Raw genomic sequence first — 17,546 nt, 5'->3', positions numbered from 1 at the left:
CAACAATGGTGAAAATGTTTATTGTTGTATTTTTGTACACAGCTTCCCTTAGAGCAGCCAAACTAGTGAGAATGACCAGCTAGGAGCAGATAATGAATGACTTGGATCTCTATATTTGCATAGATGAGTAGATAAATGGATGGATGGGTGGATGGATGGATAGATAGATAGAGAAATACTATCTTGTGGTTTCTAGTTGCTATAAGCAACAGAGACAGTTATTTCCAAGCCTTTCAAGACACAATGAATGGCAAACATTGTGTGCCTAGCAATTTGAACCTCCACATAAGAACTCGTTGAATGCTTGAGAGCTAAGATGAAACTCATACACATTCTTGCAAACCATTGCCATGGCAACATACTTAAAATTTCCAAGGTCTGTCTCCCTCGAGTCTGCACCTGCAGTTAGCTTATTGTGAAACAAAAAAGAAGGCTTTCCAACTTCAAAATGCTTTGGAATGGTTGGAAGTATGTTTTGAAATAAAGGGGAGTTTAAAAGTTGAAAAGCAAAATAGAACATTCAGGGGAAAAGTACATTTGCATTCTTCATGCAATATTTAGCTTTTTTTCTCCTCCTACTTCACAATATTCTAGGCGAGGGTAAATGTGGATAGTCTACCTATTGTAGTTATTAGGATATTATGGTTTTTCCCACTTTAGTGAAAAACCTGCTGCCTCCTGGCATGCTAGGTAACATATGTACATGTCCTATGTAATAATAATGAAGGCAAGAATAGCTAAGATTTACTTAGTGTTTATTATGCAACAACAACAGTGTTAAGTGCTTCATTGATCATGATTTTCTTAATTCTTAAAAGTACACTGCTGAGATTGGTACTGCATCCTTCCCATTTTACAAATCATTCAAGTTCTAACAACTCCAGATTTAAACTCTGACTCTAATGTTTATGCACCAAATCACTGGATGCAGTGTTACAAGCTCCCATAATCAGTCCCAGCACTCCCCAATTTGTTAAGTGAAGAGCTGGTTCTAGGAGACCAGGAAAGGACATACCACAGACAGAATCTCTCTACTCAGAATACAGAGTTAATCATGAATACAGCTAAACCCTTGCACGGCAGAACCCGTTCTACCCATAAGAACAAGCAGACACAGTCCCCAATCTTTAGGTGGCTTGGTCACAGACAGTAAGGCAGCCACTTTCCTTATTCTCTTGCTCATCTCTCTCCCAGCAACCTCAGTGGAACACTCGGAAAATAGATTGAGGTATTTGGAGTCTAGTTCCAATAAGGTTCCTTGGACTTCATGAAATAAGAAAAGCCTTGTTGAGAATTATCATGGTAAAAAATGTTACTGAGTGGGCAACTTAGAAATAAACACATACCTTCATAAGGAGCTATGTATTTTGAGGAAACTAACAGGTCTCTGTATGTTAAGCCACAAGCCTTGGCTGAATGCTTTAAGCAGCTGGGCTTTCCTGTTTGAGAACTTCTCTGACCCTTTTTTCCTAGAGCCAGTTTATTATTTTTCAAAATAGTTAGAGAACCTTAATTATCTGGATTTCCAGCTCAAAGCAGATCAAAGGAGTGATTTTGGAAAGGGAAAAGGGTGTGGATAAAGGCTGACATGGATAGACAAAAGAGAAAACTAGTAAGAGCAGGCATTGATTAAAAACTAAAAGAGAAACATAAGGACCTAGGGCACAGGGCATCTGCCTACACTTCGGCATCTGAGATCACCGCTGTGTTGCAGGTTCTGATGTTTCTAACAGTGATACCAAACCATCAAGAAAAGCTTATCTTCTGAACCTTCCGTTTAAAAGGTGACGCTTCTGCTATTTCAAAAGTTCTCATGATGACAACTGGCATTTTTTTGTGTGACTAGAAAGCGTATTTACTGTCCTAAATCAGCAGACATCCCAGAATTCAGAATTAAGCAAATGGGGCATAGGTTGCGGGTGAAGGAAAAGTGCACATCTAAGCAGGAGAGGTATGATAGCAAGTTGGAGGAAATGTGTCAGAACTGAGTGGAACAGACTGTAAATGCAGGGCTGGAGAGAGAAGAGCCATCCAGGAGAGGACATGGTTAATCACTTAGTCATCGAAGTGTGTTACATGTGAATTTTACTTATCACAGTGCTTTTAATGGCCAAAATGATAATAATAATAATAATAATAATAATAATAATAAGTGAATAGTAGCTGAAGAGGAAGTCATTAAACAATCGCTTAGGCAAATAAAACACTCGAATACCTGTGGGAAGAGTTCAGTCAGATTTCACCTAAATGAAATGTGCACACAAAGACAAGATCTCTAAGGAAGTGCCTAGTCCCCAACAGAAGACAATTAGAATTCTCCTGTAGCATCTGTGTGCACATTCTTCAGTCAGTCCTTGGGCTTGGCAGGGGCTGCTGAGTGCTCTCTGGTCTGATCTGATGTCGGGCGATGTAGGCAAACTCCATTCCCTGGTACTTATCAAAGGCCTTGCATAAAATTTTCAGTAAAACTTAGGGCAGAATGGCAAAAGGCAAATCATGTTTGAGAAACTTGGGAAAAGCAGCAAGTGATTCCTGCTGCTGTTTTTATCTTCCTCTTACCCAAACATGGAACTGGGAGCAGTGGAGGGAGGGGGATGCCAATTGAATAGAAGGCCAGGAGGCAGGCTCACATTCGGAATCCAACGCTGAGCCAGGTAGTGATTGGATCCCACACACCTGACCAGGCCGCATTAGTCTCCCTCTCTTTACTGTAAGGGAACTGGAACAGATATCTCAGTGAGTCTCCAAGCTCTGAAACAAAGACAATTTGATGAATTCTAGGTTACATCAAACAGCTAGGGAGAAAAGAAGAGCTTCCTGGCTTTTCAGTGTATTCAGATGTGATGTTTTTTGGGGTGTTTTAAAAAGTGCTCTCGGCCGAAGCATAAGAGACTCTTAAAAACAGAACAAACTGAGGGTTGATGGGGGGGGAGGGGGAGGGAGGGAAGGGTAGGTGATGGGCATTGAAGAAGGCATCTTTTGGGATGAGCACTGGGTGTTGTATGGAAACCAATTTGGCAATAAATTTCATATATTAAAAAAAATAAAAAAATAAAATAAAAAGTGCTCTCATATCAAATATGTAATTTGCTCTGTTTATAAAATGTTTAAACATGGAGGTATGGATTTAAGTTGGAAATTACACCTCCTTTGTGAAGAGAATATCTGTGTCTAAAGATCTCAGGAGATGTCTGTCTTCCAAGGCTATTCTTTATATGCATATCATTGAAAGGTAGTCCAGAACAAAGGGAAGTTACTGACTCTGTGGGATAATAAGAAATATATGTTTGGTCTTTGTCCCCACTTCCTGACATAGCTCCTAAGTCCCTTGGACTTTCCTGGGTGCAAGGAGCATCTTTTGTTCTAATAAGTACATGCTTGGTAGGTTTGTAGATAGTTTTAGAATGGGACTAGTAGCCAGAAAGACCAAGCCATAGTTAGAAGCCTAGAACTTTCAACCCCCACCCCCATCCCTAACCTTCCCAGGAGGGGAGAGGAGTTCAGGATTATAATTCATCATGCCTGCATGATGAAGCCTTCATAAAAACCCCTACATGACAGAATTAGGAGAGCTTCAGAGCTGATAAAGTCATGAAGGTGCTGGAAAGGTGACCCACCTGGAGAGGGCATGGAAGCTCCATATCCCCCCACCCCCTGCCTATCTTGCCCTTTGCATCTCTTCCATTTGGCTGTTTCTGAGTTACATCTGTTTATAATAAGCCAGTAGATGAAAAAAAAAAAAAGATCTCAGTAGTCCAGTGGAGGAATAACCCTTCCCCCATGTTGTAATAAGTGGCAGAGCTGGGACTTCTGCCCTATCTGTATAACTCATACCTGTCCACCTCCTTCCATGTTCTGTGGACAGGGCTCAGTGGAGAGCAGCTTTCTGCTCATAGCCTCCATTTGCCACATTCCTGAAGTTCGCCACGCAACTCAAAGTAGAAATGTCTGGCTCTCTGTTATATTCTTCCACTGCATAACTCTTATTAATCAAAGATATTCAATAAATGATTATAAGTGGATGAATGAACTAATGAAAGAGCAAATTCATGGAAGAATCAGTCAAAAGATCTCAATTTTATGAATGAATTCTGTCCAATGCATATTTCTTGGTCTAAATTTGATGGCTGGTCTCAACCAGCCCTTATATTCATCCAATTTATTTCAGGAGGAAAATAAAACTTTCATCTTGTAGTTAGGTACTAAAGAAAAACATAGAGGTATAGTTTCTTTACAATAAACAAAAGTATTTACAATGCAAGACTATTGTAGTAGAGTTCTGAGGAGATAGGCAGAATTAGGGGCAGTGAAGGGGGGGACCCAGAATTATAGTCAACTATTTTTTCTCAGTTTTTTTCTATAAAGCAAGCTATATCTTATTGCTTTCTCAAAGGACAGGACTGCTTCATAAAAACAGGCAGACCAACTTATTGCAAGATATTTTTAGCTCTTCCTTCTTTCTAACTTTCAGTCTTTCTCTCTTTTCAGTTAAAGGTAATGTCACTTCTTGCTACTTCTCTACCATAAATTTCCAGCCATGAGGTATAATGTGGAAACCAGTTATAAAGTTTCATTGTCACTTCTAGAGATGTTAGAGGCAGATAAAATCTTTGAAAAAGTGTGATTTTTTGCCACAATTCTCATCTCCCACTCTTAGGAGTCATACTCCTGGAAAATAATCTATACTTGTTCACTCTTATTTAGAGACTTAATTAACTGTTATAAATGAGAAATTGTGACAAACATAGACCTCAGTGTAGTGAGCTTAGAGAAGATGACCATCAGGAGTAAGGTTATTTGACATGATTCTACCAATTCAAGTGTCATGAGTAACATTTCTTCTGTTTTTAAAATCAAGATGAATCATGCACTCTGAACTTTATTTCCACAATCATACTTATTTTCATAAAAGGTTTAGAGTGTGATGACTTTTCCCACCTTTACTGAAGTATAATTGACAAATAAAAATTGTATACATTTAAGTCCATGACAATGGCTTGATATATGTATACATTGTGACATAATTCACCGCAATCAGTGGTGATGACATTTTAAATCAACTCTACTGAACTTTTGTGATAGATATCTTGGGGATGTTAAGCATGGAAAAAAAACTCTATCCCACAGAAGTACATGAGATAAGATAAAGCATACATCTAAACAGTTCCCAAACTTGTAGATTTCAACGTAATTTTGAATGGCAAATACCTCCACTGTTTTGACGTACTGAGAAAATATTTTGGTCTTAACTAGTGTATTGTTTATTATTATTATTACTATTTTAAAAGAGAGAATTAGCACACACTCAAGTTGGGGAGAGGAAGGGAGAGAGGAAGAGAGAAAATCCCAAGCAGGCTCTGTGCTGTCAGCCAGAGCCCAATGCCAGTTTCTATCCCATGAAACATGAAATCATGACCTGAGCCGAAATCAAGAGTCAGACACTTAATTGACTGAGCCACTCAGGTGCCCCTAAGCTAATTAGTATATTGTTAATCCATAGAGAAGACACAACCATAAGCAGTGTCATGTTGTAACTATAGATACAATCATTATAATAGGGAGCATTATGTGGCAGGGGTCAAACCTAAAGTACATCTCTTCCTCTCAGCTTCTTTTCCCTTCCTTCTCCTTCTCTCTCTCTCTCTCTCTCTCTCTCTGTCTTTCTCTCCCTCCCTCCCTCCTTTGATTAATAGTGTTTGCTAAGTGATCTGTATTTCCCACTCACCTGTTCTTTTAGATGCTCTAGTTATAATAGGGCATGCATTAGAAATAAACTGTGGATGCAGAGATAAAGGAAATGAAGTTGTCACCTAGGTCCCAGGAAAGTGAGTAAGGAGGAGAACTTGAGAGGACTCCAGTGTCCTTGCATCTGTATGGTGACTTTCCAGGACATGAGGCCTGGAGAGGAGGGAATGACAGTTCCAGGTATGGATTGGTACTACCTACCTTGTACATTACCAGTGAAATTGACACATACACCCTAAATAAACAATGCTGAAATAAATCCTATTCTGGTATAAAGGGAATCAGCCCAAGCATAACAGCATTTATGAGAGGGGCTAGTTGGACGAGATAAACAGATCCCATTTAACTGAGGGTACACTCAGAGGATTTCGGGACATGAAAATGAAAGTTATTCAGTTAAGTGGAGAGTCGGCTGCCCTTTTTGAACTCTCCCCAGAACTATTCTTTATAGTGTAATATGAAGAGAAAAAATAATTCCTTATTAGTTGTAATAATAGCATAGAAATACCACATTGTGGGAACTTGGATATTTCCAGAGTGCTTTCATGCATGTCAAATTTGATCCCTACAACATCCCTGTGAAATAGAGAAGTTATTATCATTCACATATAAAAATGATTGTATATAAATATATAGTACATGTATGTTTACATGTATAGTATATACTTACATGTATAGCATACATTTTCTTAAGTACTGTTGAGAACACAGAAACTAGTCTCCTTATATGTGTGTGTGTTTTCTTCATGACAATTGTAGTGCTTACTTATCTCAAATCCAATAATTTCCTTTGCCACCTTTTAATTTATCTTAAATGTATTTCATTGTGTATCTTTATAGACTATATCACATCCTTTAGAGAAAAAAATGGTTTTGGATGGATGGATGGGTGGTGAATGGATAGATGAAAGTCATCTGGGGTAGGATAAGACAAAATCACAACCTATTGTGGTCAGTATAGTCTCAAAGTTTTGCCATTAATTAGCACTATCATTGTGGTCAAACAAAAACTAGTAATTTTGTAGCTTCTGTTTCTTGATATATAAAGTGACAAGTTTAGACTAAGGATCACTAAGGTCTGGCTCATCACAAGAAGATGTGTGACTGCTTGACTAAAACATGGTTCATTCTATCCCCTAACATGTTAGACGCCAACACTGAAAGCTTGAAGTTTGGAAACATGTTAGTTAACACTATCCATCATTGGCATTTTACAATTATAAAAAATCTGTTTGGGCATCATTAGCAGTAAGTATTTTCAGTTCAACATGTGTGACAAATTAGTTCATTCAGTCACAATGGTTGGAGTAGAGATCCATATAAACTTACCTAGAAACCTAGATTTGCACTGTAAACATCTGTCAGTATTCATTTAATTTGGAAACGGCCAAACTCAGTGCAGAATTTTGGACTCATGTCCAAAAGCAAATCAAATAGAGAGGGAACACAGTTGGTCACATACATATTCTGACTTCTTTTTTAGCATTTCCACTCCACTACCAGCCGCCTTTGGAGGTCTTATACCCCCAAATTCTAATTAATGCAAATCCAGGAGAATAGGTTATTACAATACTTATCTGAAAATTTAAACTGCACTTTAACTTTTTCTTTTGGCCAGCTCTCCTACATTACTTTGGCTAAAAATGTAAATGCAATATGAGCAATAAAGGTCATTAGTAGCTTAAAGAAATAGTACAAGAGATATACTATCTTTTTGAAAACATAAACTTAATTTCAAGTTTTATGACACCAGGTTTCTCCTTTGCAGGTTTACTACTTTGCATAACTTTGCTAAAATATGATGTCCTTTTTTGACTAAGCGGAAATCCTCATTCTTTTCTTTCTTGCATATTTCCTTTAAATTCACTTTTTTGTGGCATTATTTCCACATTCCAATCTTCCCTTTTGAGTTTTGCCTGTTCAGATGACCACTATCAAATCCATATAAAATGCATGTTAAAATGAGTAAGATATTGTGATCTCTTTACCATGGTGGGGTTTTTCTATCCAACCCACTGTTTCTGTTCTGGAACCATTGCATACATTTTAAATAGTCAAGAAAATTTTGAAGAAATTGAATGGCTTTCAAGTCTGCCTTTTCCCCCAAGCAGACAGATGATTTATGGTCACTTTTTGTAATAACCTAAGGCATCAATTGGGGAAAAAAAAACATTAAAGAAATGTGAAAGCTGGCTCTTTTCAGAAATATTAAGCTTTGCCCTAAATATTCATGAATGCTAGTGTTCAAACATTCAAATTGGGTAAATGAGTGTACAAATGGGTATTTTTTTTTGAGCATGCACTTAACTGTAGTGCTCAGAATAATAGCACCTCCACCTACATTCTGCATAAGCATGTTATTAGTGAATATTTAATGAAGTAATAGTTATGGGAGCACTGCTACATTTCAAGAAAGCTAAGCCATTTGAATTGAATTGATTGTTATTTGTATCAGTGAGTGATTTGTTCCTGTGCTTTACAGAACAGAGTAAGCACAATAAGTTATTTACAGGTGGGAACTACAATTTATACCCTGCTAAGTAGTGACCATATTTTATGCCCATCAGAAAACGCTATGTATACATGAGGTATACATGAAGTGTTTTCTTTTTGTTGATAACTAATTGAGCCTCACTCTTTTTTGTTATTCATGTGCTGGAGCTAAAATTCATACTTCCCATGTTAGATCTCACTTCATTGCTTTTATTTTTATTAGATTAGTTAGCCATGGAATGACATCTTTATGTGGCATCTACTACTCAGAGAAATAATTGACAAATAAGAACCAAAAGCTTGACTGACATCACGGAAACTACCATAAAATCTATGCAGAGACTCCAAACTCATTTTGCACCTTTAATAGGATTGTTGATTTTGTTTTTAATTTTTTTTTAACATTTGTTTATTTTTGAGAGAGAGAGCGAGAGAGCGCAAGCATGGGAGGGGTAGAGAGGAAAGGAAACACAGAATCTGAAACAGGTTCCAGGCTCTGAGCTGTCAGCACGGGGCTCAAACCCACGAACCATGAGGTTATGACCTGAGCCAAAGTGGGACGCTTAACCAACTGAGCCACCTAGGTCCCCAATAGGATTGTTGATTACCTGAAATTGCCAGTTTGATGTATCTTTATTGGTTTGATTTGGTCAAATTGACTCACAGTTCAGAAATTGTATATATGTGTACATATATACTGGGTGTATATGTGTACAAATAACTGGGTTATTTTTCTGCAGTTTTTCTCTTGGCAAATATTGTCACTTCCCCCATCCCCTAGAAACTTTTGTCTTATAAATTATTAGTGCAATGTATTGAACTTGGCTTGGGCAGTCTATAACACTAATCATGAATTCTGACTTTTTTTTTCTTTTTTCATGAAAATGTGGCTGGCAATAAGTCTTTTCTGGAGAAACTGCCAGATTCAGTCCTGAAATCCAGACATGAATGCTCTCTCTCCTCCAGAACAGCTTCACATAGACAAAAGTAACAGTAAGATCAAGTGTCCACCAATTAGCAAAACATGTCTCATATCAGCTAGGTCCATACTCAACCCTATCTCCTGTCTCAATTCAGTTTAAATGTTGATCACAGCAGTGAACGATTTGGGTAAATAATGCTATACAAGTGAACACCATTTATTGAGATATTTTTCAGTGTTGTATTTGGATGTATAGCCCTATAAACTCTTGTTGTTTAGAAATAAAGTTTCAATCACAATTTTAGAGTAAATCATGAATTTCTTTGTGGACCTCAAATTAATAGTGGGCATAGTTTTGCATAGTGGAATTTGTTCTTTTGTCCTGATAGATTTTTCTTGTAGGTGTTTTCATCAGAATGTATCCGTCTTCAGTAAAGCTGTTTATCACGAGGAATAAGGTCTAGAGACGCTGTTCTTAGTAGAGATATAACATTACAGACTAAGTTTATCCTCTCATCATATCTTTTTAACACACAGATATGCATTTGTTCTGTATTTTAAAAAGTGATAGCAGGATGCCTGGATGGATCAGTTGGCTAAGCGTCCAGCTAGCTCTTAATTTTGACTCAGGTCGTGATCTCACATTTGATAACATCGAGCCCCACGTCATTTGATAGGCTCTGCTCACAGCACGGAGCCTGCTTGAAATTCTCTCTCTCCCTCTCTCTCTCTGCCTCTTCCTTACTTGCACTCTAAATAGTAAACTTTTTAAAAAAGTGATAGCAAGTGAATATGCAGCAAATTCCACCATTAAAGGTTGGGGGGAAGATGCCTGTAAGTAAGGAAAAAAAGAACAAAAATACACGAGTTTCTCTACTTTCTAACCCACCAAATGGTGTCTCTGGAATAACCCTGGCTGTTAAAGAAGTTAAATAAATTGGGATAACTTCTTACTATACACATCCTTTCTCCCACCCGTCCTGATTACATTTTTGTCTCTATAACATGTTGGTGTTTTACATGGAGCATGATGAATTAAGTTTCAGTGCCTTTATTTCTTGAATTCTATTCACATCATTTTTTCCCCTAAAGGTAAGGAGACCTAGATATTTTTAGCAGACATTTTGAACAAGTACAGATGCTTGCTGCATGAATGTACAGGCCACTCTGAATTAGGGAAGACCAACATGGCACTTTGACCTGTGAGTGGTTAAATGCACAGTTAGGGACATTTGTCTAAATGGACATTTATGTAAAGCTACTGCTTTTGCTTGATTACTATTCTGTCTCTTTCAGCAGGTTGTCTCTTTTCTGGAAAAGGTTATAAACATCAGGGAAAGTATACTGAAGAATAGAATTGATTAATGTGACATATTTGAGTTTCTTTCTACCACTCTCTCAACAGCATGTCATAGAAAGACAGCTACAAACACAGTGAATTAAATTTAAATTACACAGCTTTGGCTAGAAGATTGTTCAGTTAATTCAGCCTCCAAAATGAAATTTGATTTTTTTTCCCTACACTGAAGCCACTTCCTGATTTTTCATAGAGTGATGATTTCTGCCAAGTCATCTATTGATTTGAGATCTTTTATTCAAAAGACTATTGCTGGTTTTCCATTTCTGAGAGAAAAAACATGAAAAACAAGGATGTGTATTCATTATACCAGGAAAAGTACATTAAAAATTAAAATACAGTTTTACAATAGGGTCGTATTTGTACCGTAATTTTTTTTCTACTCAAGGAGGGCTATGCGGTACTATTTATTTCATGACATTTTTTGTTATTTTAGGTACTATGTTTTGTGAAAGATAACACTGAGAACATTCTCACACTTTCTGTTTACTGTGGAATTGTTCCAGAAGAATGTAGAAAATAGGTCAACTTTTTAAAGAAAATTTAAGTTGGGTGGCCTAAATAATTTAGTCTGCATGAAACACTGTCCACTGAGTCACACATTTTTAGTCCATGAATTTATTTTGAGAAGCAGCCTTCGTTATTTATATTTGATGTTTGATTTCTGATTCAGAATGTAAAACTAGCTGTGAGAGATGGAAGCTTAGTTCAACCAAGTACCAATATAGCTACTGTATTTTGATATAACTACTTAACATGAGATCTGAAAAGTTGAAAATAATTCACACGTACAACTTCCGGCTTAACGTCTAAAATTATATTATTTAAAAATATAGTGCTAGAAAAGATGAAATCAGTGCTATATTTATTGAAATAATGACAATAATGTAATTGTTGATAGTATCACAGCTTTATAAGCATTTGCAGTGTGGTCCTGTTTTTGTGACTAATCCTTACAACAATAGGTACTCTTAGGCTCTCCATTTTTTTCACAGGCAAAAAATTAAGGCGCAGAACAAGTGTTACACTTCTAAAGCAGGGTTTCTCCACCTCTGCACCACTGACCTTGTGGCTCATAAAATCCTTTGTTGTGGAAGGGCTGTCATGCGCATTTTAGGATCTTTAGCAGCTTCCCAGGTCTCTGCTCATCAGACCCCAGTAGTAGCACACTGCCTCCATCAACCCCCCTGCCCAGTTGTGACAACTGAAAATGTCTCTCCTCCTGCCCCAGGTGAAGGAGGAGAAAGGGGGCAATACCACTGCTGGGGTGTGAAGTACTGGGTTAAAGAATTTATTCTCATTGCCAAGTAGTATTCCATAGTATGTACAAACCACATCTTCTTTATCCATTCATCAGTTGATGGACATTTAGGCTCTTTCCATAATTTGGCTACCTTGAGAAGGTAACAGAAGGCCATGGGGGAAGGGAGGGGAAAAAAGAGTTACAAACAGAGAGGGAGGGAGGCAAACCGTAAGAGACTCTTAAATACAGAGAACAAACTGAGGGCTGATGGGGTTAGGGGAGAGGGGGAAAATGGGTGATGGGCATTGAGGAGGGCATTTGTTGGGATGAGCCCTGGGTGTTGTATGTAAACCCATATGACAATAAATTATATATTTTTTTAAAAAAATAATCTATTCTCATCCTTCTCATCCTCCTCTTCCCCTGTCAAGAACAGAACAACAACCCTATACTGATTTCATGAATACAGTTAAAGTTCCTCAAGGAAATGAGAAATTCTTTTGTAACCTTGAAAGTAGCTTGAAAGAATTTCTACTGTGGTTGAGAAAAAAAGTAGCTTTCCACTTGAGGTTGGCTTTAAAAAAAAAAAAAAGACAGATAATCTGCTCTGGGGTGAACTGGAACAATTGACCTGCAAGACCTCATAATCCAATAACTTGCTATTATCAAGTCAGTTTGGATGTTATCCTGCAAAATGTGCTCATGCCAGGAGGAGGCTGGATTCTGCCTTTTGAAGCTCACTTTAATGAAAGATACCTGCGTGACCATCACACCAATTGCTGGTAGTTACAACTGACATGAACAGTTTCAGTTCCAGGAAAACTGATATTTTGAGCTCCCTCTTTTAAAATGGTAGCAGCAAAATAAATGAATTCAGTCTCCCAACTGTCTCTCAGGGGAATTAAGAACAAAATAACATGAAACCATCTCAAAATGGTACTTAAATGCTCGTATTTATTTAAAGTTACCTCATGAAGCCTTAGCATCTGAACAAATTCTTTATTTGAATGTGCAGCAGAATGTCCCTGCACTTGGAAAAACTTTAGGCTGAGTTCTTGTCACAAAAGTGTATCATCTTTTATCTTCATCATTTTCAAGGTGGTGCAGTTTTCCTGAGATTGATTTATTTATACTTTAATCTCTGACTATATTAAGTGCTCCCTTAATTAAAGTAAGTCATGCCACATTTCTTTTTTTTTCTTTAATGTAGGATCTCTATATATTATTGTAATTCCATTTTTAAATCAGGATTTCATCAGGGTTGGTGTTCTGAGTATTGTCTACACAATTATAATCCCCTTAATCCTTAGCCAATGTAATGAGATATTTTCTGTCATATATATGTTGAGTTCTGTACTTTAGCATTAGCCAAATCTGATGCAAACCTTCCCAGTTTCCATGCAATATCTATTCTGAGTTTACTGCTGCTTGTAAGTGGCAGTAAAGAACAACCTTTGGTGCTTGTAAATGTGTTGATGATGTGACGAACTGCTAGGATTTACATACTCTGCTTTTTATTACAGTGATGGTTATCTTTTTTTGCTGTAAGTGCAATGAAGCAACTAGAATGTCACAGAGAAAACTGTCACCTCCATCCTCTTGCCATAAAATATCATCCTGCTATACGCTTCTCATTTATCATGAAACCTCAATAATGAAAAGGACAATGGTGAAATGACATCTGCTACCTGAATATTGCAAAAATAAGAATCAAGTGTGAAATATCCCCACCCCCAATTCCTTAAATGGATATTTGCTTCCCTTTAACACATCAGTGAAATATATTCTCTACTTAATCTGTGTTTCCTAATAATGACAAGCTATATCTCAAAGATTCATCAAATTCTACCTAGTCGTGAATATAAAAGGTTATAGCTCTTCTGCTTTTAGGAAGCTAAGCACAAGTACTGCATAAAGCCTACTGATGCATACTTTGTAGCACTCCAGGGTTGTAATAAATTTCCAGTCATCTGCTTCTGGCAGGTTGTTTTAAACCTCTGTATGCTACTGTGTGCAGCTATTCTGTGCAGTTGAATGGATGGGTATCTATAAGTTGGCTACGACCACTTCTGTGCACTTATGTAAAATAAGCTGTAATCAACTTTTTACAAATATGTGAATTCTTTCATGAGAGATCTAAAATAGATTGAAAAATGTGGGCTCTGGGTTGTCATAAAGAGAAATAATGAATTGGGTTTCTCTACCTATCAGGAAAACACAAATGTGTTTCATGTGTCAATGAGACAAAGATAAGAGCATCTGTTAGATCCCTTTAAATTAATCTACTTAATATGATTCTTTTACAGACCACAGATGACATCCTTGTGGCCTCAGCAGAATGTCCCAGCGACGATGAGGACATTGACCCCTGTGAGCCGAGCTCAGGTGGGTTAGGTTAGTCGACTTTTTTTCTTACTTTTTTTGCTTTACTCTAAATCTTTGTTGCATGCTTTGGTCCTTAGAAGAGGCTTGCATTTATATCTAGAAGTCCACCCCATTGAACAATGCCTTATTGTGAGATAAGGGGTTTTGCTTTTTACGTGGATAAATTTCCCCACATTTATTGAAAAACAAATTTTAAAAACAAAACCCACCAAGATTATGTATTTCAGAAGAAGCAGTGGGGGACAGCACACAAGGCTGATATCTTACTGTTCACATTCCATTAACTCACAATGTAATTTTTGTGTATAACGGTATAATGGGCTTTCCCTTGGGTCACCTGTAGTAAAATTGTAAAGCTTAAAAATTGCCCTGCATTGTGGAGAATTATTTGACCTTTCTACTGACACAAAGTCCCCACCACTCATTCTGCCAGCAAATTATCTTAAGTGATAAATTTCTGAATTTCAGAAGTAAGAGTATTATGGCAGTAGTAAAACAAACAGCAGGTAGAATCCTTGGTACATTGAATAGAGAAATATTTGAGTCTTGCCATGTCTCCCTAAATTTAAGTTGAGGCGTTTTAACTCTATTTGATGCATAATTTCTCCTCCTTCTTTGTGATATGGTGTGACTGACTAACACATAAATACTGTTTCCAAAGCAGCTCTGTACCTTTAAGGGGTGGCTATGAACTCTGAAAATGAATCATTCATAGGCTGGGTTTGCTTTCAGATATTCATAATACCAAATATCAGGGTCATTTCCATTAGTTTCCTCTGTAAAGCAGTATTTCTTCATATTCAATAATTTTCTTGTTTAGCTGAACAAAGCGAGTAAGATAAATAGAGACTAACCACTCAGTTAACTCGTGACCTCTGTAGCTGTCACATGGAATCCCAGAAAACTTCATGTCACCATAAAATAACTAATTTATATTCTTCTGAGGAATATCGCTTTAAATTAAATCTATTCATTTTGGTATTTGGATTTAAAAAATGGTTCAGGATGCATATCTTGTGTCCCTTTTGACTATCACAACCCACTGACCTGTAGCCACACACTCTAAGCACATGGAGCCACTACTGGGGGCCAGCAAGGAGCTTCTCACCTTTCAGCTGGAGAAGGTCAGGAGATACAGACATGTGTTCGTATCCTCTTTCCTCTGGCCTGTATCCCACCAATCAAAAATTTCAGCCTCCAGAATGTGATTAGAACTCTGAGGATCATCCATTCCATTCCTCTGGTTTACTGGTCTCTACAACAATTCCCTTTTGGTTGTCTGGACAGATATGGTCACTTTAGGATATGATCCTAGGTCCCTTTGCCAAATTCCTGCCCCCTTTTCACTGGTATTCTCACTCTTTCTGTGTTCATGAAAATTAAAAATTAAAAAAAAATAGTTGTTTCTTTCTTGTCCATTACATCAGCCCCATTTGTTTGCCTTCTCCCTCCCTAAGTTTCTTCTTTCTGTATTTCTCTTACTTTCACATGCCCGATTATGACATTCTGTTTTATATCTGGTTTTCGCTAAGATCCACCAGCATGGATTGTTCATAAAACAAAGTCTGGTGTTAGGTTGTACATTTGTGCGTGTGTGTGTGTGTGTGTGTGTGTGTGTGTTTATATTTATATTTGATTTTGCTTTCCTAATTAGTATTTTCTTGAGAGAAATTGATTTTTGCATTATTTTTCACTATGTTAACATAGTGCTGAAAACAGTATAGAGCCTTACTAATTACAGTACTTACTGTACTTGGTTTTCCTCTGGTCTGAATCTTTCTTTTGCTGACTGAGTATAGGCTATCATCCTCTATGTATATATAGCATCCTTACCCTGTGTACCTAGGAAATTCAGTAAGAGAACTCTAATTGCACTTAAAATTGTTGCTTTTTTTCCTCTTGAGCACAGCTAAGTGGCCCAGTTCTTCTAGCCATTGCTTATAGGTCCTGCTAACCATTCTTTATAGATTAGTTTACTGCCTCCGCCTTTCTCTGGGGACACTGGTCCTAACAACAGGACAGTAGGTGGTGGGGAGGAGAAGAGAGGAGAAAAAGAGATTACCCTTTTGTCGTCCTCTCTCCTTTTTATTCCTCTGATTTGTGCCTGTTTTGTTAAATACTATAGCATGATGGAAAGTGAGGAACAGTTTGTCAGCAGCCATACTGTAGATAATAATCTTTCTGTCCCATTTCTTCACCACACTTCCCACTATCGGAATCTTGTTTGCTTATCTGTTACTTGTTCATTAATGTTCAGCTTGCATCCCCCACAAGAAAGTAAGCTCCATGAAGCAGGAACCGTGTTTGTCTGCCTGCATGGATTTGTTGTGCGAATTTTAATTTTGTTCCACTGCATCAGAGTGTATTGTCCAATATACAAGGCACAGCAGCTGCTGACTGTATGTGATGACAGCTCCTTCGGTACTCTCGCACCAAGCCTGCTGGAACTTCCCATCCTCTCCCTCCTTGTTTCTTTCTGCACTCCCAAGTTTTCAATTCATCAATTCTCTTAAGGCTTAAACTTCAAATTCTGTTGCTCCAATGTCATCTTTCTTTGTAGGCTTTTCTTATGATCTTACGTCTCCTTGATAGTGTATTTCATGAATGGTTTCTCTTCCTATATTACATTTTGTGAGAGCTCTTTTCTATCATTGGCTTTTTCTGTCCCATCCCCTATGATTTTTTTCACACCCATCTTTAATAATTCATGCAGTGTTGCTCCTTTGGCAGACTTGGCTCTGTGTGACAGCTTCTTATGAAGTCCTTAGAGTATACGATTTTTTTTCCAACTGTTTTTTTTTTTTTTTTTGTCTAGCGGTGTTTTTTTTTTTTAAATCATTTTCTAATCTGAATATTGTTTCATTATAGGATGCTCCTCCTGCACATCTTTGTTTCTCAATGTACTGATGTCATGCTTTTCTTAAATTTGTTTTTCTTGCTTGCTTTTCACCATCAATACCAACATAAAATAACATGGACGAAAATTGTAGTTGCTGATGTTATTAGACTTTAGATACTGTTAGACATAACTTTATAGAAATCATTTTAGGTATCACTAGGTTATATTTTGGGAAACTGATTTTTAAGGAAAGTAATATACCGAGTTAAATATTCAGAAATGGATATAACTGCTATGCACTTTTTCTATCCTGAAGCAAGTGAAAGAAGATATTTTTGTAAAAGATGCATAATTACTTTTAAAAATGTTTTGCCCAAATCTTCTCTGTATTTCACATGAGTGTCTTTCCTACTCCCTTAATATTTACATATGAAGTTTCCCTAATCACCCTAACCTACCCTCTCTTCAAAAAATGATTTCTTCTGTGAAAATGGGTTATGCTCATGTACGTGCCTTCCTAAGGCTATTAATAACACAGGAAAAATCTGGCATCTTCCTCAAC

General features: G+C 37.3%; 1 protein-coding gene across 24 annotated transcripts in view; it reads left to right on the top strand.

Moving 5' to 3' along the window:
• The window catches only part of NRXN1 (neurexin 1), a 1,138,108-nt gene that overhangs the window by 1,102,157 nt on the left and 18,405 nt on the right, over nucleotides 1–17,546 (top strand). For 15 of the 24 annotated variants that reach the window (XM_047068174.1, XM_047068169.1, XM_047068161.1 and 12 more), the window contains one exon: nucleotides 14,067–14,154. In XM_047068174.1, the coding sequence (XP_046924130.1) occupies nucleotides 14,067–14,154 (88 nt within the window). The remainder of the gene's footprint in view (nucleotides 1–14,066; nucleotides 14,155–17,546) is intronic. The other 9 variants (XM_047068175.1, XM_047068172.1, XM_047068173.1 and 6 more) reach the window with 1 other exon arrangement.

The sequence above is a fragment of the Lynx rufus genome, unplaced genomic scaffold (genome assembly GCF_022079265.1).
Source record: "Lynx rufus isolate CCGP_SWC_20201006 ecotype Redwood Valley unplaced genomic scaffold, mLynRuf1.p SCAF_8, whole genome shotgun sequence".
In the NCBI taxonomy this organism is placed as follows: domain Eukaryota; kingdom Metazoa; phylum Chordata; class Mammalia; order Carnivora; family Felidae; genus Lynx; species Lynx rufus.
The sequence above is the reverse complement of the archived record's forward strand: the minus strand, read 5'-3'. Positions and strand labels throughout refer to the sequence as shown.